This window comes from Scardinius erythrophthalmus (genome assembly GCF_964197995.2).
Source record: "Scardinius erythrophthalmus genome assembly, chromosome: 10".
NCBI classification, from domain to species: domain Eukaryota; kingdom Metazoa; phylum Chordata; class Actinopteri; order Cypriniformes; family Leuciscidae; genus Scardinius; species Scardinius erythrophthalmus.
The window spans coordinates 3739506-3757281 of NC_138230.1; the positions used below are offsets into that span (position 1 = coordinate 3739506).

General features: G+C 37.3%; 1 protein-coding gene and 1 pseudogene across 2 annotated transcripts in view; both read right to left on the bottom strand.

Annotated features, from left to right (window-relative positions):
- The window catches only part of LOC308697131 (NLR family CARD domain-containing protein 3-like), a 327315-nt pseudogene that overhangs the window by 193904 nt on the left and 115635 nt on the right, over positions 1-17776 (bottom strand). The gene's annotated exons all lie outside the window — the stretch shown is intronic.
- Positions 8922-17776, bottom strand: part of LOC308696831 (NACHT, LRR and PYD domains-containing protein 3-like) — a gene marked incomplete at its 3' end in the record, with an annotated part of 51029 nt that continues 42174 nt past the window's right edge. The window contains exons 5-8 of the mRNA XM_081375731.1: positions 10734-10907; positions 10425-10503; positions 9422-9579; positions 8922-9099 (exon numbers count right to left, since the gene is read on the bottom strand). Coding sequence (XP_081231857.1) covers positions 8922-9099; positions 9422-9579; positions 10425-10503; positions 10734-10907 — 589 coding nt within the window. The remainder of the gene's footprint in view (positions 9100-9421; positions 9580-10424; positions 10504-10733; positions 10908-17776) is intronic.

Sequence of the window (17776 nt, forward strand, 5' to 3'; positions counted from 1 at the left end):
GTTTGTGTATGTTTTATTTAATTTATAAAATCATTACTGTGCTGTAAATCATTTTATTTTATGCAAGGCAACATACAAGGACGCAATGTCATTTAGCCTGCCTAACTAACGAGTGTCGCATCAGTCTTTTTAGCGTGATGGAAATGGCTGATCCCTTGCATTAAAAAAAAGAATTTTATTTCTAAAGATACTAAATGTATTTACATCAGATGTTAAAATATGTTATTAGAGCTGTGCACTGTTTGTTTATGGCAGGTTATGGAATCAGTCAGAGCATATTTTGGCAGCGATCTGAAATTAAGCAGTTTCGGCACTGAACATGGGCCCAGCTCCCGCAAGAGATCCAGCACCACTACCACCACCACGTGGAAATGGGAGAACAGAGACCAGTTGATTACACTTGAATTGCATTTAAAGGTTTAACTTTTGATTTCAAAATGTTTGTTAAACGAGTTTAAATATAGGCAGTATTGTACATGTTAAAACGAAATAAAATATATGCTGTATTAAGAAATGTTCTCATCTGAAATAACGGAAGATATCATGTAGCCCAAACAAGTCATTGTCGTGTATTTTACAAAGGTTTAGATGATTACGTTAATAGTGTTTTTGAGTCAGAAGTATGTGGTAATTCTTTATTAACCTGTTAAGCTGCAACCCCACTTTTGAAAAATCCCCAGAAATGACATACCCAAACTGAAACAGATACAGTTCATGAACCCTTTGTACTAAAAGCACAAGTATGATATCATTTGAAAGCTGACACCTGACAGTTTATTGTAAATGTAGAATTAATTATTGTCATAATGAAAAAAATAGTTATAAATAGCTTCAAAATTTTGTAAAGTTATTAGAAATTTATTTTATTTTTATGAAACATCTTCTTGAAAATAAAATTGAAGTTGGCACTGTAGCAATCTAGAAATGCACTGCAGCTAAAGCCACATGTCTGACCATATTATATTTAAAATATGAAGATGATAAGTCTAAAACTCTGTATTTAGTTAAATGTTTTTCAAGATAGAAGCACCTAGTGCACCTAGAGCTAGCTAGCATATTAGCTTAGCACACCATCAATACATGACAATTTATGAGATTAAAACCATGTTTGTGCTCCAAACTTACTTTATAACACTTTATAAGTGTTTTAAATAATCTTCTGTGATCTAATTTGGCATCAGATAAAAAAAATCAGACAGAAAAATACTATTTGATAGTATTCTGCAAAATGATAGTCTATATAGATTAGCATTACATTATAAATATAATCTATTATTATGAAAATACCTGGCATGGCTTGAAAAACACAGGTAAATCAAATATCATTGCAATCATGTTTATTGCCTTCAAAACATCTTTATCTGCATGTTACAGCGCGATCTCTGTTAGCTTTGTGTGTATCAGTGACGTCCTGGAATGTCACATGATTAATTTATGTCAGGAGTTATGAAATGAAAAAATGAGTCGATACCTTTAATATGAATTATGCGCGTCAGCCACTTTCATTTATAAAAAAACTCCGTGCTGTCGTCATGACAGCGATTCACAAAACAACGTCCTTCAGGGCTTTTAGCTCAAAAATGTGCAGATTTGGAGAAATATTGATAGATTATCATAGGTTTACATCAGATTTCTATTGACAGGAATAATATTTATTGAATTTATACCCAAATGCGTTGATGTAATCTTTATGAGCGTTTGGTTCTCTGATTTACTGTGTTTTCAATTCATACCAATAGCCTGAGGGCGCTATATGCACAATAATAATCCATATATGGAACATGAAGAAGAGCCATGATCATGTGACATTCAAGGACGTCAGTGATACACACACAGCTAACAGAGAGATCGTGCTGTAACATGCAGATAAAGATGTTTTGAAGGCAATAAACATGATTGCAATGATATTTGAGTTACCTGTGTTTTTCAAGCCATGCCAGGTATTTTCATAATAATAGATTATATTTATAATGTAATGCTAATCTATATAGACTATCATTTTGCAGAATACTATCAAATAGTATATTTTCTGTCAGATTTTTTTATCTGATGCCAAATTAGATCACAGAAGATTATTTAAAACACTTGAAATAAAGTAAGTTTGGAGCACAAACATGGTTTTAATCTCATAAATTTTCATGTATTGATGGTGTGCTAAGCTAAATGCTAGCTAGCTCTAGGTGCACTAGGTGCTTCTATCTTGAAAAACATTTAACTAAATACAGAGTTTTAGACTTATCATCTTCATATTTTAAAAATAATATGGTCAGACATGTGGCTTTAGCTGCAGTGCATTTCTAGATTGCTACAGTGCCAACTTCAATTTTCTTTTCATGAAGATGTTTCATAAAAATTAATTTCTAATAACTTTACAAAACTTTGAAGCTATTTATAACTATTTTTTTCATTATGACAATAAATGATTCTACATTTAAACTGCCAGGTGTCAGCTTTCAAATGAGATCATACTTGTGATTTTAGTACAAAGGGTTCATGAACTGTATCTGTTTCAGTTTGGGTATGTAATTTCTGGGGATTTTTCAAAAGTGGGGTTGCAGCTTAACAGGTTAACAGGTTAATTACTAACGGGTTCCCTATATTTGCACTTTAGAATACTGTTTCAGGTTCTAATTAATTCCCGCAGAATTATTTGATAATTATTTATTAATTTCTAATAAGTTCCCTATATTTTCAGTTTCCCTCAGTCGTTGACTCAAATATATGAATTTACTCAATGGCATTCTATGCGGAGGAGAACAGACACACACAGTACTGTATATAAAATATAAAAATTAATCTAAGGTTAGTTATGGCAAGGCACTAGAGTGGGGTTTAGAGTGGGGTAACCTTTCTGAAGTTGATTTCTTACAGAACACACCTCTTAAAACCTCTTTAACATTTATATGTATTTGTAAAAATTGTATTTTCATAATACTACTTCTATTCATAACATTAGTAAACAAGAAAGGTCACACCTCAAAGTAGTTTTGTATGACTGTTCAGTAGTCACTTCATAGTTATTTTTCTTGAATCTTAATTAGTTGATAATTAATAGTGGTTCTTCAGGAGGCATGACAGAATTCATTAGTTATTTATTGATTAACTAACTATTACTTAACGCAATCATAAAATTATATTATATGTAGTTAACAAGTTAATTGAAGTTCGGGAGCAGGACCACGCCTCAACTAATCAGCTCTCTCTCCCCGTCTGTATATATACACTGTACCCACCTTCACCACACCGTTCGTCTCAGTGTTTTCGAAATGGATTCCGAACTGCAGATCAACCCCTCTGACTCCGAAGACGATTTATTCAGAAACTCTCCTCCGTTACAGAGCGTCAGGTCTTCACAACAATCTCTAGGCAGCCAAAATTCACACCGGCTTCGTTCTGTCGTAGAAATCCCTCAGTCCCGCGGGCATTCACGTCACAGTTCATCATCAAAGATTTCTCCAACCCCGACTCGACAGGATCACTCTCCTCCGCAAACGAGAACTACCATCAACGATCGACACAGGTACGAAAGCAGGCGCGATCGCCCTCCTTGTCAACCGCGTCATCATTCAACTAACCGTAGCAATTCTCAGCGCACTCACGCCACGTCTTCCAGACCAGAGAATACCATCAAGAATTGGACTGTGGCTCGCCTTCAGCACGCTCTTAAGGACAAAGGTATCCACTTCAGCCGATCTGACAATAAGTCAAGACTATTTCAGCTCTACACAGCATCTACACACACTTCAAATTTAAATTCCGAGCCTCCAACGCTTCCGGCATTGACACGCGATCCTCTCATCGTCACTCATGACGTCACCACACTGCCTCCACAACGGCCTCAGCCAGCGGTGTCCGCGCCACCTAGTGGAGACCAAGTAATACTACCTCCAACATATGCACCTTCTACCTCAGACTTATCCCAATTCATGACATCTTTCTTTGCTTACTTAAGCTCACAAACAGCTACAAATCCTCACGGACATTCATCCCTCCATCCCAGCATCCATTCTTCTACCCTTCCTTCTGGCATTAACAGCCACACGGCCCCTGTTATTTCTGATTCTTCCCTACAAATTAACCCAATTCAAGTCCCTCATGCAGCAAACCCAGGACTTCTACCTCTCAGTGGACCTTTTCAACCCCCTCCTCTTTCTTCCTTTTACGCAACTAATCTACCCCTTTTCCCCTCCCTCCCCCACCCCTACCCCTCCCTTTCCCAACACCATCACATCCTGCCGATAAATACTAGCCCATATACCCTGGCCACAGCTGCTCCGCCTCCTCGTCCAGCTTCATCAATCCACCGACCCTCCCCGGTCTCTTCAACCTTACGTCTTCAGATCTTATCAGGTAACTACACAGATTTAGCCCAGCTCCTCCATCCATCCCTCATAAATATCAGCCAGCCCAGAGAGCTGCAAACCATTCAAGGCCTAATGCAGTTCAGCCATCCTTTAAACTCTCGTTCAAAGGACCTCACTCCCACCGAATTTGCTTTAGCTTTCTCGATCTACAGAGATATAATTTGCTCTGTTTATCCCGATCGAAGAACCGAGCTAGACGATTACCTATCAATCATTTTAGACATGGCTGTGCGTTTTGGAGGAACAGGCTTCTACAACTACCACGTTCTTTTCGCCACACAAGTAGCAGGTCGGTTACAGCAGTTCAATCAGGGGACATACTGGGGCACTCTTGATGCAGAACTCTATTGTCGGATCTTCGCAGCACGCACTTCTATGTCCTGTGAACTATGCGGAGCACCATCACATCCAGCCTCAGCTTGCACCATCACACCCTCTCAATCTCAAACCTCCTCACGCAAACCATCTGTATTCAATAGATTATCCACAGCAGCCCCACCTCCTCCTCTAATTCCGAAACCTCTAAACATACAGCCCACAGCCAACGTTCCACTTCCCAAAGGCATTGACAAAAGAGGACGACCGATCCTCTACCAAGGAGGCAGAATGGTATGCAACAACTTCAACCATCTTGGCTGCTCTCTTTCCAACTGTAGATTCCTACACACCTGCTTCTTCTGCGGAGGCGCCCACTCAAGAGCCTCTTGCCCCCACAACCCAACTGCTCTACCCGACTGACTATTACAGTATCTCAGCACACCAGTCAAGGTAGAAGCATTAGCTACTGCCTTACTAGACCACCCCGACAGAGAGTTCGTAGATTTCCTTATCAACGGATTTAAAAACGGCTCTCTTCCAGGCATAGAAATAATCCCAGACACTTCTCATCTTTCCCATAACCTCCAGTCCGCCCTCTCCGAACCAGACACTGTTGACACCTTAATAGCTAAAGAAGTTCAAGAGGGATTTATGATAGGCCCGTTTAAAGAACCTCCTTTCACTCTTTTTCGCATCAGCCCCATTGGAATCGCCACCAGGAAATATTCCGGGAAGAAGAGATTAATCATCGACCTGTCCTCCCCACACGGCTCACACATTCCCAGCATTAATAGCATCATTCCAGCCCCAGACTTCTCCATGAAATACGCTTCCATTGACCAAGCCATCACTCTCATCCGCAAGGCAGGCCACGGAGCATGGCTTTCAAAAGCAGACATCACCAGTGCTTTCAAAGTCTTGCCCATTCACCCAGAATTCTGGTGTTTCTTCGGAATATTCTGGAAAGGAGCTTATTATTTTTCAGTACGCCTCACTTTCGGCTGCAGAAGCAGCCCCAAGATATTTGACTCCCTCTCGGAGGCTTTATGTTGGATTCTCATCAACAACCACAGGCTTCCCTACGTCCTGCACCTCCTCGACGACTTCCTCATCATCACACCTACATCCGCACCTCCACACTCAGGACTTTCCACCCTTGTTAAAGTGTTTTCCGAACTAGGCGTACCCCTTTCAAAAGAAAAGACCTTAGGGCCCTGCACCTCCATCGAGTTTCTAGGCATCACCCTAGACTCCATCTCCTTCCAAGCATCTCTACCTCCTGAGAAAACGCAACGCATTTCATTGCTCCTATCGAACTATCTTCTAGCAGACAGGTGCACAAAGCAACAGCTGCTAGCCCTCCTCGGCCACCTTAACTACGCCATCAGAATAATTCCCCAGGGGAAATCTTTCCTTTCCAACCTACTATCAAAAGCAGCATCAATACCCTCTCTACACGACAAAGTCACCTTGGATGAAGCATGCAAAATGGAAATGCGGCTCTGGCAGAAATTCCTGTCTTCATGGAACGGCATATCCTTCTTTTATAACGACTACGTCACACAGCCAGAAGACATTCAGCTGTACACAGATGCAGCGCCTTCCATAGGATTCGGAGGCTACTACAGCGGCCGCTGGTTCGCTTCCGAGTGGCCACCAGAGTTCAGCCATCTAATTCAGCAGCCAGACTTTCCCTCATCCGCACTTTACGAGATGTATCCTGTCATTATAGCAGCCCTCCTTTGGGGGCACGAATGGTCCCGACATTCCATACTTATCCACTCAGACAACTCAGCCGTAGTCGAAATCATAAATAAAGGCAGATCCAGTTCCCTGGCGATCATGCAATTAGTCCGCAGACTGACACTTATATCGGCGCAACGTCAGTTCATCATCCGAGCAGCACACGTTCCAGGATACCACAATAGCATAGCCGACTCATTGTCTCGTTTCTCTTTTCAGAAGTTCAGAATCTTAGCTCCAGAATCAGATATCCATCCCACGCCAGTTCCACCGTTTTCAGCCACCATCTTCTACTAAATCCACAGCTGGAAGAACTTTCATATGCTTCGCGAGAAGCTATTCTCAACGGCCTCGCCCAGAGTACCCTCTCTGCTTACTTGACCGGTTGGAACTGTTTTAAGGCTTACCACTCCTTTTATCAACTCTCATTTCCTCTAATGAACGTTTGGTCTATCTGCAACTTCGTTACTCATGCCCATTCCTACCAAAATATCAGGGCATCCTCCATTCAGACTTACCTATCCGGAATTAACTTTATCTACAAACTCGCCACCGGTGACCAATGCCAAACCATTTCTCACTCCCACGTATCTATGCTTATCAGAGGTCTACGAAAACAAGAACCAGTCCTCAACATCAAACGCTTACCCTTAACTTCTGACCTCCTGAGCCAATGCATCCACACTTTACGTTCCGGCTACCTGAGCCCATCGATCGACCAAACATTAGAATGTATGTTCTTTCTCGCATTCTTCGGCTTCCTGAGATGCTCCGAATTCGCCCCGTCGACTTCAGCCTTCAATCCAGCCATTCATCCCAGCCTCTCAGACATCACCGCTCATACACCAGATTCTCTGATATATAACCTAAAGAGAAGTAAAACCGACCAATTCGGAGAGTCGTCTCCAATATACATCTTTCGCCTCCACTCCTTCCTCAGTCCTTATGAGCCACTTTCGGAATACGTTTCTTCCAGATACGCCAACCATTCATCTCCTCAAGAACCACTCTTCCTCACGGAAAACAGGAAAATGGCCACGAGATTCTGGTTCAGCAAGCACTTCCAAAGTGTTCTTAGGACCTCCGGCATATCTCCCGAACATTACTCTATACATTCATTCCGGATCGGAGCAGCCACCACGGCCGCCAGCATGGGCATCTCGGACGAGACAATCAGAGTCTTAGGTCGATGGTCATCCGAAGCATACCGCTTGTACATCCGCAATAATCTAAATGATCTCCGTCAAGCTCAAGCCCGCATCGTCTCATCCAAACCTTTGGGGGTCTTCAAGTAACTCAGCTTACTGCATACCGAGACGAAGCCCCCACTCTGAGTCTCCCGGGTCAGACTCCCTGATCAGCCAGACGGAGATCCGTCGTTACATCTTTCCCCATTTCCTTCGACCCTTATTCATTCATAAGCTAATAGCTAATTCCGTGCAGTTGTGGCGTGGTCCTTGCTAGTGAAATGTAGTTAACAAGTTAATTGAAGTTCGGGAGCAGGACCACGCCTCAACTAATCAGCTCTCTCTCCCCGTCTGTATATATACACTGTACCCACCTTCACCACACCGTTCGTCTCAGTGTTTTCGAACCCCACACACCCACCCCTACCCCTTCCACCTCTAGCTCTCGACCTCACCCACCCTTCCCCTTCCAACTCATCCATCCATCCATCCATCCATCTATCCCTCTTCCCCCCGACCCCAGCCCCCCCCCCCTCAACCTCTAACTCGACCCCTTCCCTTTCTACTTATCCATCCATCCCACTTCCCCCCGACCCCAATCCTCTCTCCTTCAATCTCTAACATCTCAATTTTAATTCCACAGGCTGCATCCAGGGGGGTCTTCAAGTAACTCAGCTTACTGCCTACCGAGACGAAGCCCCCACTCTGAGTCTCCCGGGTCAGACTCCCTGATCAGCCAGACGGAGATCCGTCGTTACATCTTTCCCCATTTCCTTCGACCCTTATTCATTCATAAGCTAATAGCTAATTCCGTGCAGTTGTGGCGTGGTCCTTGCTAGTGAAATACAGTAGTTAACAGTAGTGAAGAAGTAGTTAATGAAGAATTACCTATTAGTTTTTCAATAATTCCTTATTAGTTATGCAGTAAGAAACAGTATTCTAAAGTGTTACAAAAACTACATGGATGATTAAGTGAGAGATTATAATATAATACTGAGATACATGATTGTTAAAGCTTATCTAAATAAAACTGATCCAGTGACACAGAAACAGAAAATAAATAAATATTTACCATTATCTTTTATTGCAATTGCCATTGACAATGATAAAAGCAAAATATTGAATTGTTTGAAATAAAAAGAAACTTTAAGATATTTAATTGTTGCTATAAACTATTATAAAAGAATAAATGAATCAAACTCTTATTAAACATGTATAAAGTGTGTAATTCACCATCACAAGGAAAATAAACTAAGAAGAAACGAAATTAACTTTCAATTAAAATATGAACAGTTTTAATCATCACTACTCACAGAAGCGCCTCCAGTTTATAATGTGGATCCTCCTTCAGATCAGAGAGCAGCTTTACATCTGAGTCTCTTAGGTTATTTCCAATTAGACTCAGTTCTCTCAGGTGTGAGGGGTTTGATCTCAGAGCTGATCTCAGAGCAGCACAACCTTTATATCTAACACCACAACCATTCAACCTGTAGAGAACAATGACACTCTTCAGTCTCTCAGTTCAGGAAACACTGATATAAATTATATGATATATATGCATTTCTCCTCAACAGATTTATATATGAAAGCAGTTGTCACGTCTTCACGACATCCAATCATGTTTTTGACTTGTAAAACTATTTTACACTGAAGATTAAAACGATTGTAAAACTATTTAAACACTGAAGATTAAACATCCTTTTCAGTTACTTGATGGTAAACTTTTTTTGTATATATAATTTTTGTATATCATTGATTATTCACCACAGGAGAGAAACAGACAATGTTGAGACTTTTATACAATCTTACTTGAGTATCTCCAGTTTACAGTGAGGATCCTGCAGTAGATCAGAAAGCTGCTCGACTCCAGAATCTCCTACTTTATTTCCAGACAGATCCAGTTCTCTCAGGTGTGAGGGGTTTGATCTCAGAGCTGATCTCAGAGCAGCACAACCTTCATCTGTAACACCACAATCACCCAACCTGTAGAGAACAATGACACTCTTCAGTCTCTCAGTTCAGGATCTACAGCTCAGATCAGCAGAACTTCATAATCAGACACTTAATCCACGGCACCATTAACAGGTCCAGTCTAAGGTTCAACAAACTGCTTGAGGGGGTTAGTTTCCATTTGATAAAAATTACAAGAATATACATTTTTAAGCAAGTACCCTGTGGCAAGGGGGGTGTGGTCTAGCGAGGTCTGTGACATGAGAAAGGATCGGGAGACAGGTGCGGCAAAAATGGGTTAAATGCAAATGACAAACACCTATGTCTTGTTTCAGTGATTGGTGTGGAGAGACCACATATAAGTGATGGGGAAACATTGTTCAAGGAGACACAACTGGGAGACCTGTGGGTGAGTGCGAAGCACGGAGTGTGGACTGTGACAAGAGCACGAGAGAGAGAGAGAGAGAGAGCGAGAGTGTGAGACCGCTTGAGGGAATTAAATGGTAAAAAATGGTAAATGGACTGCATTTATATAGCACTTTCACAGACCCATGGCCACCAAAGCGCTTTACATAGCCTCACATTCACCCATTCACTCACGCATTCATACACCGACGGCGGTGTCAGCCATGCAAGGCGCCATCCAGCTCATCGGGAGCAACTGGGGTTAGGTGTCTTGCTCATGGACACCTCGACACTTGGTCAGGTGGAACCGGGGATTGAATCACCAATCTTTCGGTTTGTAGACAACCTACATGAACCACTGAGCCACTGTCACCCCACAAATTAACCCTTTATGGACTTTGAGAGAATCCTTTGAGTTGTTTTGTTGCAGTGTTGTGTGCGCACCTTTTCTTTGTACTTTTATTTTGTTTTTGGAATAACCCTCACAGTCTCCCAAGCCGACCCTGTCCTCTTCCCTCGTTACATATTGAACCGCACTACATACCCCAAAAAACATCAACATATCTGTATATGAACATGACTGTTACATCTTTACGTCATCCTGTCATGTTTATGCTATCATTAATTTAATAAAATTATGTCAGAAATCTAATGAAAACACAAGCAACATTCCCATTAGTAATTTCACAGTAGATTTTTTTTGTATGGCAATCATTATTTACCATTAAAATAGAGGACTATATTGGGACATTTTCTATAATCTTACCTCAGTTTCTCCAGTTTACAGTGAGGATCCTGCAATAGATCAGAAAGCTGCTTGACTCCAGAATCTCCTACTTTATTCCCAGTCAGACTCAGTTCTCTCAGGTGTGAGGGGTTTGATCTCAGAGCTGAAGTCAGAGCAACACAACCTTTATATGTAACACCACAATCCCTCAACCTGTAGAGAACAATGACACTCTTCAGTCTCTCAGTTCAGGATCTACAGCTCAGATAAGCAGGAACTTCACAATCAGAGACTTAATACACGGCACCATTAACAGGTCCAGTCTCAGGTTCAGACCCGCTTCTACAAACTGCTTGAGCGGGTTAGTTTCCATATCATAAAAATTACAAGAATATTCGATAACACTTTATTTAACAGTGTCCTTGTTGCATATGTAACATGAACTTACCACAGTAATAACAGTAAATTATGCATAATTACATGCAACTAACCCTCAATCAAATCCCAATCTTACCCTAACCGTATAGTAAGTACATGTAGTTGCTTAAAGGGGTCATATAATGGTTCATGCACTTTTACAAGTTGATTGTACTGAAATGTTTGTTGGCAGCGCCTGTACACAACCATCATAAAATGATAAAAATCCATCCAGTTGTTTTTTTTTAATCTCCTTGTATGTTTTCCCCTGTCTCAAATCAAGCCGTTCTACCATCAGTGTTGGGAGTAACGCGTTACAAAAGTAATTAATTAAGTTGGCTTGAGAAAGCCAACTTACTGAAATCCTATTTAAACTTATTATTAAGTTGGCTTGAGAAAGCCAACTTACTGAAATCCTATTTAAACTTATTATTATTATTATTCTTCTGACCCAAAAAATTTAGACACTAACTCCTCCTAGACCGTTCAAGCTACATACTCCAAACTTGGGTCAGACCTTCAGACTGTTCTGACTTCAGTTGCTATATCTTTTCACACTGCTTTGAGTTACGGTTTTCTTAAAAATTAATATTAAAAATCATAAAAACCCCATTGACTTTCATTGCAGACTGCTCAAAATGAGCCAAGACTACGGTGGCCCATTAGTGTACAAGCCAAAAACTCAAATCTATATTCTCTGAAGCACTAGACTCAATTAAACTACCATTCTATCTATCTATCTATCTATCTATCTATCTATCTATCTATCTATCTATCTATCTATCTATCTATCTATCTATCTAACCTTTTCTATCTATCTATCTATCTATCTATCTATCTATCTATCTATCTATCTATCGTCAAACCATTTCTATCTATCTATCTATCTATCTATCTATCTATCTATCTATCTATCTATCTATCTATCTATCTATCTATCTATCTATCTATCTATCTATCTATCTTCAAACCTTTTCAATCTATCTATCTATCTATCTATCTATCTATCTATCTATCTATCTATCTATCTACATCTTTCTAACTAATCTATCTTTCTTTTTAACTAAATAATCCATCTTTCTTTCTTTTTAACTAACTAATCCATCTTTCTTTCTAACTAATATATCTTTCTTTCTTTCTTTCATTCTAACTAATCTATCTTTCTTTCTAACTAATCTATCTTTCTTTCATTCTAACTAATCTGTCTATCTTTCTTTCTAACTAATCTATCTTTCTATCTAATCTTTCTTTCTAACTAATCCATATTTCTTTCTTTCTTACTTTCTTTCTTTCTTTCTTTCTTTCTTTCTTTCTTTCTTTCTTTCTTTCTTTCTTTCTTTCTAACTAATCCATCTTTTTTCTTTCTCTCTCACTAATCTATCTTTCTTTCTCACTAATCTATCTTTCTTTCTATCTTTCTTTCTAACTAATCTATCTTTCTTTCATTCTAACTAATCTGTCTATCTTTCTTTCTAACTAATCTATCTTTCTATCTAATCTTTCTTTCTAACTAATCCATATTTCTTTCTTTCTTTCTTTCTTTCTTTCTTTCTTTCTTTCTTTCTTTCTTTCTTTCTAACTAATCCATCTTTTTTCTTTCTCTCTCACTAATCTATCTTTCTTTCTCACTAATCTATCTTTCTTTCTAACTAATTAGTCTTTCTTTCTTTCTTTCTTTCTTTCTTTCTTTCTTTCTTTCTTTCTTTCTTTCTTTCTTTCTTTCTTTCTTTTTAACTAATCCACCATTCATTCTTTCTTTCTTTCTAACTAATATTTTTCTTTCTTTCTAACTAATCTTTCTTTCTTTCTTTCTTTCTAACTAATCTTTCTCTTTCTTTCTTTCTTTCTTTCTTTCTTTCTTTCTTTCTTTCTTTCTTTCTTTCTTTCTTTCTTTTTTCTAACTAATCTTTCTTTCTTTCTTTTTTCTTTCTTTCTTTCTAGCCAATCTTTCTTTTTCCTTTTTCTTTCTTACTAGCTAATCTTTCTTTTTTGCTTACTTTTCTTTCTTTCTAACTGATCTTTCTCTTTTCTTTCTTTCTTTCTTACTTTTCTTTCTTTCTAAGTAATCTTTCTTTTTTCTTTTTTTCTTTCTTTCTTTCTTTCTTTCTTTCTTTCTTTCTTTCTTTCTTTCTTTCTTTCTTTCTTTTCTAACTAACCTTTCTTTTTTCTTTCTTTATTTCTAGTCAATCTTTCTTCTTTCTTTCTAGCTAATCTTTCTTGTTTCCTTCTTTCTAACTAAACTTTCTTTTTTCTTTCTTTCTTACTTTTCTTTCTTTCTTTCTAACTAATCTTTTTTTCTTTCTTTCGCTCTAACTAATCTTTCTTTCTTTTTTCTTTCTTTTCTTTCTTTCTTTCTTTCTTCCTAGCTAATCTTTCTTTCTTTTTTCTGTCATTCTTTCTTTCTACCTAATCTTTCTTTCTTTCTTTCTTTCTTTCTTTCTTTCTTTCTTTCTTTCTTTCTTTCTTTCTTTCTACCCAATCTTTCTTTCTACCTAATCTTTCTTTCTTTCTTTCTTTCTTTCTTTCTTTCTTTCTTTCTTTCTTTCTTTCTTTCTAACTAATCCACTATTCTCTCTTTCTTTCTTTCTTTCTTTCTTTCTTTCTTTCTTTCTTTCTTTCTAATCTTTTCTTTCTTTCTTTCTTTAACTCTGAACTCTTAAACTCATTTAAACTTGTAAACTCTAAACTCATTAAAACTTATAAACTCTAAACTCATTTAAAACTTATAAACTCTAAACTCAAAAACTCTTACACTTATAAACTCATCAATTTATAGACTTATAAACTCTAAACTCATAAACTCTGAGTGTGTGTGTGTGTGTGTGTGTGTGTGTGTGTGTGTGTGTGTGTGTGTGTGTGTGTGTGTGTGTGAACACACACACACACACACACACACACACACACACACACACACACACACACACACACACACACACACACACACACACACACACACACACTCATTTAAACTTGTAAACTTGTAAACTCAAAACTCTTAAACTACTTTAAACTTCAAACCACTTTAAACTTCTTAAGTTTAAAGCTTCCAGCTCCCAAGCAACTCCATAGCAACCAAACTTGAGTACCCTAGCAACCGTTTTGCAAGACCTATATCTCTGTATCAGACCATCGTATAGAGATGAGGCTTGGCTCTTTTGACTCATGCTAGCAAACAGCACTTCCAACATGCTACACATGCTAGCAGTGAATAGCTACATGCTAATAGCGATTAGTTAAGTGCTAAATCATGCCAAGATCATGCTAAGAACTCTATAAAAACTCCATAGTAACCATCTGTGACAACTACCAACCACCTAGTAACACCATATCAACCGCCCTGAATACCTTAGCAACCGCCTAGCAACACCATTGCAACCACCCAGAACACCCTAGCAACCGCCTAGCAACCACCCATAATACCCTAGCAACACCATAGCAACACCATAGCAACCACCCAGAACACCCTAGCAACCACCCAGAACACCCTAGCAACCGCCTAGCAACCACCCAGAATACCCTAGCAACCACCCAGAACACCCTAGCAACCGCCTAGCAACCACCCAGAACACCCTAGCAACCGCCTAGCAACCGCCTAGCAACCGCCTAGCAACCGCCTAGAAACCACCCAGAACACCCTAGCAACCGCCTAGCAACATCCTAGCAACCACCCAAAATACCTTAGCAACCGCCTAGCAACACCATAGCAACCACCCAGAACACCCTAGCAACCGCCTAGCAACCACCCAAAATACCTTAGCAACCGTCTAGCAACACCATAGCAACCACCTAGAACACCCTAGCAACCGTCTAGCAACCACCCAAAAAGACCTTAGCAACCACCCAGAACACCCTAGCAACCACCCAAAATACCCTAGCAAACGCTTAGCAACAGCATAGCAACCACCCAGAACACCCTAGGAACCGCCTAGCAACCACCAAGAACACCTTAGCAACCCACTAGAAAACCCCCAACAACTTTTTAACTTTAAACTACCTAATTTAAACTTTAAACTACTTTAAACTTCAAACTAATTTAAACTTTAAACAAATTTAAACTTTAAACTAATTTAAACTTCAAACTAATTTAAACTTTAAGCTAATTTACACTTCAAAGTAATTTAAACTTTAAACTACTTTAAACTTTAACCTACTTTAAACTTCAAACTAATTTAAACTTTAAACTACTTTATACTTCAAACTAATTTAAACTTTAAACTACTTTAAACTTGAAACTAATTTAAACTCCAAACTATTTTAAACTTCTTTAAACTTTCTGGTCTGGCTTTCTCAAGCCAACTTAAAGTTTGTCTCGACGAACTTTTTAATCTAGTTATTATTATTCTTCTGACCCAAAAAATTTAGACACTAACTCCTCCTAGAGCTTTAACTCTACAAACTCCAAACTCGGGTCAGACCTTCATACTGTTCTGACTCGAGTTGCTATATCTTTTCAGACTGATTTGACTTTCAGTTTTCTTAAAGATTAATATTAAAAACCATAAAAATCCCATAGACTTACATGGCAGACTGCTCAAATTGAGCCAAGACTACGGTGGCCCATTAGTGTACAAGCCAAAAACTCAAATCTAAACTCCCTGAAGCCCTAGACTCAATTAAACTACCATTCAATGACCTAATAAACTTATATCTATCTATCTATCTATCTATCTATCTATCTATCTATCTATCTATCTATCTATCTATCTATCTATCTATCTATCTATCTATCTATCTAAACTTTCTATCTATCTTTCTAACTAACTTATCTTTCTATCTATCTTTCTAACTAACTTATCTATCTATCTATCAATCTTTCTTTCTAACCAATCTATCTTTCTTTCTAACTAACTAATCTATCTTTCTTTCTTTCTTACTAATCTATCTATCTTTTTAACTAACTTATCTATCTTTCTTTCTAACTTATCTATCTTTCTAACTAACTTATCTATCTTTCTTTCTTACTAATCTATCTTTCTTTCTAACTAACTAATCTTTCTTTCTTTCTTACTAATCTATCTATCTTTTTAACTAACTTATCTATCTTTCTTTCTAATCTATCTATCTTTCTAACTAACTTATCTATCTTTCTTTCTTACTAATCTATCTATCTTTTTAACTAACTTATCTATCTTTCTTTCTAACTAACTTATCTATCTTTCTTTCTATCTTTCTTTCTAACTAATCTATCTTTCTTTCTTACTAATCTATCTTTCTTTCTAACTAACTTATCTATCTTTCTTTCTAACTAATCTATCTTTCTTTCTTACTAATCTATCTATCTTTCTAACTAACTTATCTATCTATCTATCTATCTATCTATCTATCTATCTATCTATCTATCTATCTATCTATCTATCTATCTATCTATCTATCTATCTATCTATCTATCCATCCATCCATCCATCCATCCATTCATCCATCTATCCATCTATCCATCCATCTATCTATCTATCTTTCTAACTAATCTATCTTTCTTTCTAACTAACTAATCTATCTTTTTTCTTTCTTACTAATCTATCTATCTGTTTAACTAACTTATCTATCTTTCTTTCTAACTTATCTATCTTTTTTTCTAACTAACTTATCTTTCTATCTATCTTTCTTTCTATCTTTCTTTCTAACTAATCTATCTTTCTTTCTTACTAACTAATCTATCTTTCTTTCTTACTAATCTATCTTTTTAACTAACTTATCTTTCTTTCTTTCTATCTTTCTTTCTAACTAATCTATCTTTCTTTCTTACTAATCTTTCTTTCTAACTAATCTATCTTTCTTTCTTACTAATCTATCTATCTTTCTAACTAACTTATCTATCTATCTTTCTTTCTAACTAATCTATCTTTCTTTCTAACCAACTAATCTATATTTATTTCTTTCTTACTAATCTATCTATCTTTTAACTAACTTATCTATCTTTCTTTCTAACTTATCTATCTTTTTTCTAACTAACTTATCTATCTTTCTTTCTAACCATCTATCTATCTGTCTATCTATCTATCTATCTATCTATCTATCTATCTATCTATCTATCTATCTATCTATCTATCTAACTTATTTATCTTTCTTTCTTACTAATCTATCAATCTTTCTAACTAACTTATCTATCTTTCTTTCTTTCTTTCTTTCTTTCTTTCTTTCTTTCTGTCTTTCTTTCTTTCTTTCTTTCTTTCTTTCTTTCTTTCTTTCTTTCTTTCTTTCTAATCTATATATCTTTCTAACTAACTAATCTATCAATCTTTCTAACTAACTTTATCTTTCTTTCTTTCTTTCTTTCTCTTTCTTTCTTTCTTTCTTTCTTTCTTTCTTTCTAACTAATCTATCTTTCTAACTAACTTATCTATCTTTCTTTCTTACTAATCTATCTTTCTTACTAACTTATCTATTTTACTTTCTTTCTTTATCTATCTTTCTAACTAACTTATCTATCTTTCTTTCTTTTTAACTAATCTATCAATCTTTCTAATTTATCTATCTTTCTTTCTTTTTAACTAATCTATCTTTCTCACTAACTTATCTATCTTTCTTTCTTTCTAAGTAATCTATCTATCTTTCTAACTAACTTATCTTTCTTTCATACTAATCTATCTATCTTTCTAACTAACTTATCTATCTATCTTTCTAACTAACTTATCTATCTTTCTTTCTTTTTAACTAATCTATCTATC